At 35.3% G+C, this 10,858-nt stretch overlaps 2 protein-coding genes across 4 annotated transcripts; both read right to left on the bottom strand.

Moving 5' to 3' along the window:
- Positions 1 to 6,176: 6,176 nt before the first annotated feature.
- On the bottom strand, positions 6,177 to 7,001 carry LOC127110689 (uncharacterized). The gene has a single exon (XM_051046159.1). The coding sequence runs from the start codon at positions 6,999 to 7,001 to the stop codon at positions 6,177 to 6,179; it is 825 nt and encodes a 274-aa protein (XP_050902116.1).
- A 408-nt stretch (positions 7,002 to 7,409) lies between these two features.
- On the bottom strand, positions 7,410 to 10,034 carry LOC127074629 (heat shock 70 kDa protein 18). 3 transcript variants are annotated; one of them, XM_051015982.1, is made up of 3 exons: positions 9,881 to 10,034; positions 9,387 to 9,610; positions 7,410 to 9,273 (listed from the first exon to the last, which is right to left on the bottom strand). In XM_051015982.1, exons 2-3 carry the CDS (start codon positions 9,604 to 9,606, stop codon positions 7,586 to 7,588), a joined length of 1,908 nt encoding a protein of 635 aa, XP_050871939.1. In that variant the 5' UTR covers positions 9,607 to 9,610; positions 9,881 to 10,034; the 3' UTR covers positions 7,410 to 7,585. The 3 variants fall into 3 exon arrangements, with proteins under 3 accessions (XP_050871939.1, XP_050871925.1, XP_050871931.1); XM_051015968.1 differs by having other exon boundaries at positions 9,693 to 9,966; XM_051015974.1 differs by having other exon boundaries at positions 9,769 to 9,965.
- Positions 10,035 to 10,858: the final 824 nt, after the last annotated feature.

Raw genomic sequence — 10,858 nt, 5'->3', positions numbered from 1 at the left:
AAAGGCTAGCATACTTCCGAAGAAATAACCGGCTAATAATCCGCTTTATGCATGGGAAGCCTTCATGGAGAGGGATTCTAAATTATTTCACTTTAATGTGAAAATTCATATTGATTGCCTAATTAATTTTACTATATTAATTTTTAATGTAATGTTGACTTTAATGTATCGATTTAATACGGTATCACCATAATTACCTAATGAACTTAAAACATGGACTTTAAATAAATGATATCGGACCTCTCTTTATTACCCCACGATTACAATATTACGGTCATGTCCCGCGAATATGGGGATATCCTTAGCAAAGACCCTTCGGTAAAATCATCATAGTCCCTCGGATGTTGCCTTCTAAAATACGATTTTGTCCCTCGATGACCCTTCAGTGTAGCCTACGGTTAAATGATGATAGTCCCTTCGAATGCTAAGGTATCCTCACAACTGTTGCCTTCAATGACCTATCGATGACCCTACGATGACCCTTTTACATCCCCAGGATAAAACTACTTACTTCTCAATAGTAAGGACAGTTTTACCCTCATAAGGATGGGAAATGCCCAGAAAGACCTCGGACAGGTATAACCTTAATTGCTCATTCATAACAAAAAATGCTTTTCACACCCCACACCTTTCAAATGTCTTCTTTTGGAAAATCACCGCTTAGCATACATCCGTACTAGGATCATTGCCGAGTTATATTTTTCTAAACTATTTTCTAAATTAAACGAGATAACCACTTTGTATACATTCATGCAAGAATCATTACAAAGTTAAATTCTCATTTTCAAAACATTTTTCATTTCTCAACCACCTTTTTCAAACAAAGAAAACATAAATGATTGAGCAATTAAGAGCCCATGGATAACCATGGATACAAAGGGTGCTAACCCCTTCCCTTTGTATAAAGTACCTCCCGAACCTAAGAATTTAAAATTAAGGTCTTTCCTGTTCTTTTCCACCTTTCCTTAAGGGATAAAAGAAAAGTCGGTGGCGACTCTTGCTAACCGCGACATTGCGATTACAAATCCAATAAAGTTAGTTCACCGTATGACAGTATCATTTATCATATCTCTCACAGTAAATGGGTAAGCCCAGTGCAGGTTGTACCTAAGAAATATGGACTCACATTGGTCAAAAATGAAAAAAAAAAGAACTTGTTCCCACTAGAGTTCATAATAGTTTGAGAGTTTGTATTGATTACATGTGATTGAATCAGACTACTAGAAAGGATCATTTCCCTTTGACGTTCGTTGATCAAATGCTTGAACGACTAGTTGGTAAGTCACATTATTGTTTTCTTGATGGTTTTTCAGGTTACTTTGAAATTCATATTGCACCAGAAGATCAAGAAAATACCACTTTTACGTGCCCATTTGGTACATTTGCTTACATGAGGATGCCTTTTGGTATTTGTAATGCTCCTTGCACATTTCAGAGATGCATGATTAGCATTTTTGCTGATTTTATTGAAAAGTTGCATGTAAGTGTTTATGGATGACTTCACTGTTTATGGTTCTTCATTTGATGCATGTTTGAATAGTTTAAATTTGGTTTTAGAGAGATGCGTCGAAACTGGCGTTGTTTTAAATTATGAAAAATGTCATTTTATGGTCGAACATGGAATTGTCCTGGGTCACATAATTTCTGAAAAAGGAATTTCAGTAGACCCTGCTAAGGTTGATTTTATTTCTACACTTCCTTACCCATCTTGCATTTGCGGATTCGTTCTTTTCTTGGTCATGCAGGTTTTTACAGGCGCTTCATAAAGGATTTCAGCAAGATAGCTCTTCCGCTGTCAAACTTGTTGAAGAATGACGTCACTTTCAATTTCGATGACAATTGCAAAAAAGCATTTGACTTCTTGAAGAAATCATTGACCTCGGCCTCCATCATCCAACCCCCTCACTGGACCCTCCATTTCGAGATTATGTGTGATACTTCTAACTACGCTGTTGGGGAAGTCCTTGCATAAAGAGTTGACAAGCTACCCATGTTATTCACTATGCTTCTAGGACTTTAGATTCTGCACAGTCTAATTACACCACGACTGAAAAGGAATTTCTAGCTATTATTTTTACTGTTGATAAATTCAGATCATATTTGCTAGGTTCCAATGTTGTTGTTTTTCCTGACCATGCATCTTTAAAATACTTGTTAAAGAAGCCAGAAGCAAAACCGATATTGATTCGGTGGATGTTGTTGCTCCAAGAGTTTAATGTGGAGATTAAAGATAAAAGTGGAGCTGAGAACTTGGTGGCTGGTCATCTGAGAAGGATAGAGAGGGATGAAGATCATTTTCCCATTCAGGATGACTTTCCTGATTAACAACTTTTACTTTTGCATGGGGTTACTCCTTGGTTTGTTGATGTTGTTAATTATCTTGTTGTTGGTGTTTTTCCTGCAGGTGCAGCTAGGACACAAATTCACAAACTCAAGAGTGATGCCAAATATTATGTTTGGGATGATCCATATCTTTAGAAGTTTGGTAGTGATCGGGTAATTAGGAGATGTGTCCCCGACTATGAGATTGAATTTATTCTGCATCTTTCTCATGCTTCTCAAGTAAGGGGCACTTTGGTTCTCAAAGGACTGCAAGAAAAGTCTTAGACTCAGGTTCCTATTGGCCCACTATTTTTAAAGATGCCTATGAGACCTATCGAACGTGTAAAAAATGCCAAATAGCAGGTACAACCATCACTCGTAAGAGTGAAATGCCTCAGCAACCTATGCTTTCGTGTGAGGTATTTGATGTATGGAGAATCGACTTCATGGGTCCCTTTCCTATATCATATGATTTTCTCTACATTTTGCTTGCTGTTGATTATGTTTCAAAGTGGGTGGAAGTTATCTCTACTAGGACTAATGATTCTAGAGTTGTTGTGCATTTTTTCAGGTCCAATATTTTTTGCAGGTTTGGAATCCCCTGAGTTATCATAAGTGACCAAGGCACTCATTTCCGTAACCGTACCATGGAAGCTTTGCTCCGGAAGTATGGAGTTGTGCACAAAGTCTCTACCGCATATCACCCACAAACTAATAGGCAAGCTGAGATCTCAAACAGTGAGATCAAACCGATTTTAGAGAAAATGGTGCAACCAAACAGGAAGGACTGGAGCCATCGTCTAGAAGACGCACTTTGGGCTCAAAGAACAGCTTTTAAGACACCAATAGGGATGCCTTCCTATCAACTTGTTTTTGGTAAGACATGTCACCTTCATGTAGATATAGAACATCGTGCTTATTGGGCAGTAAAAAGTTATAATTTGGAGATGCAACAAGCAGGTATTGAAAGAAAAATCCAATTACAACAACTTGAAGAACTTAGGCTAGAGGCTTATGAGAGCTCTAGGATTTATAAAGAGAAAACTAAGCATTTTCATGATAAGATGATATCTAGGAAGGAATTCTCTGTGGGCCAACAGGTTTTACTGTTTAACTTCCGCCTTAAGCTTATGGCTGGGAAACTTCGATCCAAGTGGATTGACCCTTTTATTGTTACTAATATTTTCCCTCATGGTGCAGTAGAAATAAAAAGTGGAGGTACTGACTAAACCTTTAAGGTCAATGGGCAGCGCCTGAAGATATTCCATGAAAGTGTGGTGCCTGAAGATGCACCCTTAAAAGAGCTTTCTTTGGAAAAATCCACCTACCCTGCAACTTGACCAGGGAGCACCTTTTCCTTTTCTCTCACTCTTATCTAATAGTTGTGTCCTTTCATTGAGGACAATGCACGTTTTAAGTGTGGGGGAGGGAACCATTTATTTGTTTTGTTTTCTTTGTTTTGTTTTCTTTGTTTTGTTTTCAGTTTTTCTCTGTTTTGGTTTTTGTTTGCTTTCTTAAAAAAAATTGCATGTTTTTTCCTTTGGTTTTTGAGTTACAATTATGAGTATTTTTCTTAGTTCTCTTGACTAAAGTCTTGTGGTGTGATGTGAAAATTTTGTTATGCATTTTTAGTATGATAGGTAGGATTAAACTCTAAATTGTACATCATTTGTGGTAGATCAATTAACCTTGTGAGATTTTGAGCCTTATATGGATAACATACAAAAATCCATATTTTTCTTTCTTGTGTGGTTAACTCATGTCTGTTAGTCTCTAGAACTTGAATTGACTCTTTTTGATGTTGTTGTTTACTTGTGCACACTGATATGATAAATGCAGTTTTGTTTTTTGTTTAATTAGCAAGTCAGCCAAAAAGTCAATCCGGAAATAGTATCATCCCTTGTTAGAAACCCCCTTGAGCCTATTATCCTCTTTTTTTTGTTTAAAACTCATTACAAATTGAGAAATGAAAAACAATGTTATCACCCTATTCAAAGGATTGAAAAAGTCTTGTTTGGTTGTGTGGGATTGAATAATTATGTTTGTAATATTTCAGAAGTTGGTAGAAAAAGAAAAGAAAAAAAATGAATGAAAAAAATAGAAGGATGTATACATGCCAATACATACTCCTTATGAAAAGAAGAAGAAAAAAAGAAGAAAAAAAGAGAAATGAGAAGAAAAATATGAATGAAAACAGTTACTATAGAGTTATTGAAGTGAATGAAATATTTTATAAATTCAACTCCCGCAGTTTCTTTCAAGTCTCTTTTATCTCTTTGAATTTTAGCCTAGTACCTCTTAGGATTTATCTCACCCTTATCTTGGTCACGTTACAACCAAATAAAAGTCCTTTTGATTTTTGTGTGCATGTATTACAATTGTGGATGTTAGAGTTTTTTCAAGCTTATGGTATTACTAACTTTCATGTTGTGCTTTGAGTGTAAACAGTTAATCTAAACACTTGAGAGTTGAGTGAATTATATCCTGTGAGGATTTTACTATTGATGTACTTTTTGGTATTCTATTTTCCTATCTGCTTTGAGTGTCGAAAAATGTGCTTACTAACACCATATTCTTGAAGCTTAGACTTAGAATTATGCTTGTACCTTGCATCTTGAAATTTTTTGGAAGTGCATGCTCTGTTTTCTTTCTTTTTGTTTTGAAATTGTAATTTTCCTCGGAGTGCAAAAGTTCAAGTGTGGGGGAATTTGATCAGTGCATTTTGATGCATATTCTTATATAATTGTACTTAGGCATTCCTCTAATTTATTTTTCTTATTTTACTATTTTATCATGTTTTTAGATTTAAGTTCATGTTTGTCTTTAATCTATTTTCGCTTGTTATTATCAGTTTTAGCGATTATTTGATACTTGTTCACTGTTCAGATCATAACTTGAGCTACGTGATGCTGTTTTGTGCGTTATGACATGCATTGGAAAGCTAAGAGAAACAATTACAAATTTTATGTTGAAATCAAAAGCTGATTCGGAGTGCAGAAGTCTCAAATAATTCGTTGAAGTTTCGTACTTTAGGAAATAATTTCTTTTGGGCCATTTGTTGGGCCGAATTTAGTTTTTCCATCTCAGTTTGAATTATAAGTGCAACCCTTATTTTGTTTAAAAGGGAAGGCACGATATTGTATCAGATTACACCTTATTCATGATAACCTTTTGCTTTGTGCGATCATGAAGAGGAACTAATCTTCTATAGTCAATCTGCTATAACCGAATTTCCAAGGCTTTGAGGTTTTTATCCTATCAATTTAATTTTGTTATCTTTCAATTCTATTTTATGAAAATTCATTTGCTTAATCTATATTTTATGGAATGATTTTGATTAAATTCGTATGATTGCATTCCTAACTGTTTAACGTTGTTTTCGTCGCTTTGTCGTTAAATCGCATTTGTAAATCGTGTTTGCTTAATTCACGATTGTATTAATCCGTTTGCTTAATTCAGAATATAGGAATATAAATCTGTCATATATCTATTGCGCTTGTCAATCGAAATTGAATCTAATAGAGATCGAAGCCGCTTCGGAAATTGGTAGGTAAAAATCAGTGATTAGTCGGAAACTAAAAACAGTAGATTGACTTATTTTATAATCGCTTATTTTAATCACTTTTTTTGTTTGTTTTCTAAATCGATCACTAAAACATAAACCCCCCTAAATCGATTTCATTAGGTTAACAATAATACAAGAATCCTTGTGATACGATACTCGAGTTCTCGCTTCCGCTAAACTACAGTTTTCTAATTACTCATTTTGACTCGTGCGCGGCAGCGGATCAATCATCATCTTCCATATGCACTTCATCATTGATTACTTCAACATCTTTATTCTCCATGTCTACTTATTCTTTATCAATCTTGTTGATTGATTGAGTTTTGTCTTCTTTGTCATGCTTATTCCATTCCCCCCCTTTTGATTCTTCAAAAACCACATCTTTGCTGATCAGGATCTTGTTATTCACAAGGTCATAAAGCTTGTAGGCTTTTGATTCTTCACTAACTCCCATCCATACACACTTTGTACTTTTAACATCTAGCTTTTTCCTTTGCACATCAGGAATTTGGAAATTTTTTGGAATGATGTCATTCATGCGAGGCTTCAAGTTACCTCTTCCCATCACTTGCATTTTGGAGTCATCCCCCAATTTGACAGATTCATGAAACCTTTCATCAAAATTGAACAACCATTCCTCTGTTCCAACCATATGGTTGCTACATCCTGAGTCAAGAAACCACTTTTGACTATTGCTCTTTATATTTTCCCTTTGATCCATGAGTACCAGCTCCCCACTTTCATCAAATTCAGCAAAATTGGCATCATTCTCTTGCCAACTTAGATATTCCCTTTGATAGTGCCCTAGCTTTTGGCTCTTGTAACATTGAATCTGATCCCTACTCAATCTTCCTCTGCCACAACCTCGATTATTGGCATCATCGCGACCATAACCTGCAATTTTTAACACTTGTTCATCTTCCTTTTCTTGATTGATTTTCATTCTTTGCTCATGCACCAAGAGACTACTTTGTAACTCATCAATGGAAAGTGTTGAAACATCGTTCGATTCTTCTTTAGCTCTGTAGCTCATGCACCAGAAAGAGTGTAACACGAATAACAACTTTCTCAACACAAAGACAAATCTGAGTTTCTTAAAAGAAAGTTTAACCATGGATCTTGAACCATGCTCAATATACCATTTGTAAAAATATGAGAGTAGTTGTTATTTAATAATGCAAAGACTTTCATCTCAGCAATACAACCTGTTTAAGTTGCTTATATATCAAGCAACCTCACAAATGAGTAAATACTTCACAACTAACTAGTAGTTAGTTATTCCAATGGCATAACAACTTCTAAGACAAGGTACTTGTTCTCAAGCAGTCCATTATACCCTCGCCTAGTGGAAAACAATTCCACTTACACTATTCTTCTAAATCACTTATTATAACTGCATAGAAAATGCATAATCCATTTACCATTAAAATTTATAACCGCAGATATCTTACCTTTAAACTTTCAATACATAATTTTAGCATGAAACAAACAACTGATTATGCAACAGATTAAACTCTTGAAGAAGACCGAAGGAGAATCCTTTCATATTTAGTTTGCTTTGTAAGCTAATCAAATGAAATCTAAAAACAACAATTGAATCAAAGAGTCCTCCATCATAGCTTCAACATGTTGCATGCTTAATATATCAAAATGACAGTAACAATTTAAGTAACATGTCGACCCTAAACTTAATAAAAACTAAATAGTCTTAGCTATAATGTGTTTCATCCTGCTCTCAAGCCCTTCTAGGTGATCTTCCAGAACTTCTATTTCAACCAGCTTGTTATTCTCTTCCAGGAGGTTTTTAGCCACTGCAATTGCATCTTCAATCAGCTGGATCTCTTGTGAGGAGAGCTTCAAATTAATATCCTTTTTCTTTAAAGTATTCGTCATTTTGTAAATGTAGTCATCCAATGCATTCACTGCATTGGCCTTTCGGAGGAATTTCTTGTCTTCAATATGGTAATTCTCAGCTTCTTGAATTAATTTTTTAATATCCTCGATTGACAATCTTTCTTTGTGATTGGTTATTGTAATCTTGTTGGAAGTTCCAGAAGCATTATTCTTAGCTGAAACAGTCAAAATACCATTTTCATTGATATAAAAACAAACAACTGAAAAAGGGAAACAGCGGGGAGATGGGGGAATGCCAGAAAGAGTAAAAGAACCAAGCAAATTGTTGTCACTGGCTCTTGTTCTCTCACCCTCATAAACCTTAATCAAAGCAATGGTTTGGTTATCTTGACTTGTAACACATGATTTTGTCTTATTGACAGGAATGCAAGTGTTCTTAGGAATCACCACACTCATGATATCTCCTAATGCAGATATACCAAGAGACAATGGTGTAACATCCTGCAGCACCAACTGTGGAACATTATGCAGCACCAACTGTGAGTTATTCTGCGGCTCCAAATTTGGAACATTCTTAATGTCTTCACTCAACATAGCAGCCTGAACAGCTGCCCCATAAGCCACAGCCTCATCAGGATTAATGCTTTTGCACAACTCCTTCCCGTTGAAAAAGTCCTGTAATAGCTGCTGTACTTTAGGAATCCTTGACGACCCCCCAACAAGTACGACATCGTCTATCTTGCTCTTGTCCATCTTAGCATCCATTACACAGCTTTCAACAATCTTCATACACTCGTCGAAAAGGTCCATATTCATCTCTTCAAACTTGGCTCTATTGATGGATGAAGAAAAGTCAATGCCTTGAAATAAAGAATCTACTTCAATAGTTGCAACAACAAGGAAAGAAAGTGATCTTTTTGCCTTCTCACAAGCACTTCTCAACCTCCTCAATGCTTTGGCATTTCTATTAATATCCACTTTGTTCTTTCTCTTGAACTCTTGTACAAAGTAGTTCACCATTCTATTATCAAAGTCTTCTCCACCAAGGTGAGTGTTTCCAGCAGTTGCCTTAACCTTGAAGGCATTACCCTTAATAGTTAGTAGAGACACATCAAAAGTGCCACCACCAAGATCAAAGACAAAAATATTCCGTTCTCCATCATAATCAGTCCTCTTGTCAAGACCATACGCAACAGCTGCAGCAGTAGGTTCATTCATTACCCTCATAACATTGAGGCCAGCAATAACACCAGCATCTATAGTGGCTTTTCGCTGAGCATCATTAAAATAAGCTGGCACAGTAACAACTGCATTCTTAACCGGTGATTCTAAATATGCCTCAGCAATTTCTCGCATTTTTGTGAGCACCATAGAGGATACTTCTTCGGCACATAGGTTCTTCTCCTGACCCATGTAATTGACCGTTATCATAGGTTTGTCATTGACACCAGCAGTGACTTTGAATGGCCACAACATTATATCATCTTGAATAACTTGATCACTAAACTTTCTACCAATCAACCTCTTAGCATCTGCAAAAAATAACATTAGTAATTCTCAACATTCCATTCTCCAGAACTTGAGCATTATGTAGTAAAATAATAACAAGAATAATTATATAAAGGAAGTAAAAAAGTGAAAATACCAAAGACAGTGTTTTGAGGGTTGGCAGCAGCTTGATTTTTAGCAGCATCACCGATCAATCTCTGATTTTCTGTGAAAGCAACAAACGAAGGTGTTATTCTGTTTCCTTGATCATTGTGAATGATCTCAACTCGACAATGTTGCTCCTGCCACACTGCAACACACGAGTAAGTTGTGCCAAGGTCTATTCCAACAGCATGTCCTTGGTATTTTCTCGCCATGAATCTGTCAACAAGGTAACGAAAGAAGCTCAAAACAGAGGAAGAAATGAAAAGAGATTACAGAAGCTTTATATTACTAGTAGTACTTAATCAAGATAGATAAGTAAAAATAATAATGAGTGAAAAGAGATGAGCTGTATTGTGTCATAATGAAGTGCCTACTGCAAAAGCAATGATGACAATATGTTTTGAAAGAATCAACCAGGCAACTCAAATACGAAATTGGATTATCTGCTATCAAATCTTAGTAATGTAAGATTTTCATTTTTCTCACTACTATTCATCATCATCACGGTGCCGCCCTTACAAGAACCGATCAATCATCTAATGTCTATCTTGCGGGTCCTACTCTAGCTCATGATGCGACTCCTCTCCTTATACTGTAGTATTCGTACTGTACTTGCCCTTTTTTTTGTATTAATCTCGTTAGCATCCTAAACAGTCTTGTTAATCCTATACAAACATTTTGTATAAAAAAATGTTATACAAACATTATATATTGAGTATGTAAATTTTTTTTTTATTTTTTTGTTGTTGTAAGTGATGTCAAAAGAAAAACTTGTGGCTAAAAAATTGATTATAAATCAGATATAGACTAATCATTTTTTTTTACAGTATTTCAAGCATCGTTAAATTGTCTTGCTGTTTATATATATGAATATTCATAATATTGCACTTTATATTCGAGTTTTCATATGATTGATAAAAACAAAAATATAGGGAAGATGAAATTCGGAATTTTATGTGAAGAAAGATAGGTTTTTTTAATGTGTTTTTCTGAATCCGAAATGCTCAGTTTATAAGTTAAATTGATGTTATTTCATAAAGTTGCGAACAATTTTTTTCCTAAATGTTGTATTGTTTCGCCTACAAAAGCACTTTTCAAACATTGCATTGTTTTGTCTATAGCAACAGTTTTCAAATGTTATACTATTTCGCATTCTGCAACATTTCACAAAGTGCTTTCTATTTCTGAATTCAAAATACAAATTGTCTACTGTAACACTTCACAAGTATTGTTTATTTCTGACAGAATGTTATTAGGTTTATCCTCTTGAAAGAACACACCTTTTAACAGAATGTTATTAGGTTTATCCTTTAAGGGGAACTCAAGCTGACGACGTGCCAAAATAGGGTTGTAGTTAATCCCACCACATGTACCAAGAAGAGGCACATTGGAGAATTCACCACAAGAGTCGATAATCGACACACCATCATACACACGGTTATACCAAAAGATGTCATCATTAGT

The sequence above is a fragment of the Lathyrus oleraceus genome, chromosome 1 (genome assembly GCF_024323335.1).
Source record: "Lathyrus oleraceus cultivar Zhongwan6 chromosome 1, CAAS_Psat_ZW6_1.0, whole genome shotgun sequence".
Taxonomy (NCBI): domain Eukaryota; kingdom Viridiplantae; phylum Streptophyta; class Magnoliopsida; order Fabales; family Fabaceae; genus Lathyrus; species Lathyrus oleraceus.
Note: the sequence above shows the minus strand (reverse complement) of the source record. Positions and strands in the feature narration are given on the sequence as shown.

Bases quoted from the DNA above. Each gene is read 5' to 3' on its own strand.
- LOC127110689 (XM_051046159.1), bottom strand. From the start codon at position 7,001: ATGGTTAAACTTTCTTTTAAGAAACTCAGATTTGTCTTTGTGTTGAGA.
- LOC127074629 (XM_051015968.1), bottom strand. From the start codon at position 9,754: ATGACACAATACAGCTCATCTCTTTTCACTCATTATTATTTTTACTTA. The intron at 9,611-9,692 runs GTACTACTAGTA...CCTTGTTGACAG, and splicing joins TACTTATCTATCTTGATTAA to ATTCATGGCGAGAAAATACC. The intron at 9,274-9,386 runs GTATTTTCACTT...TATTTTTTGCAG, and splicing joins CCCTCAAAACACTGTCTTTG to ATGCTAAGAGGTTGATTGGT.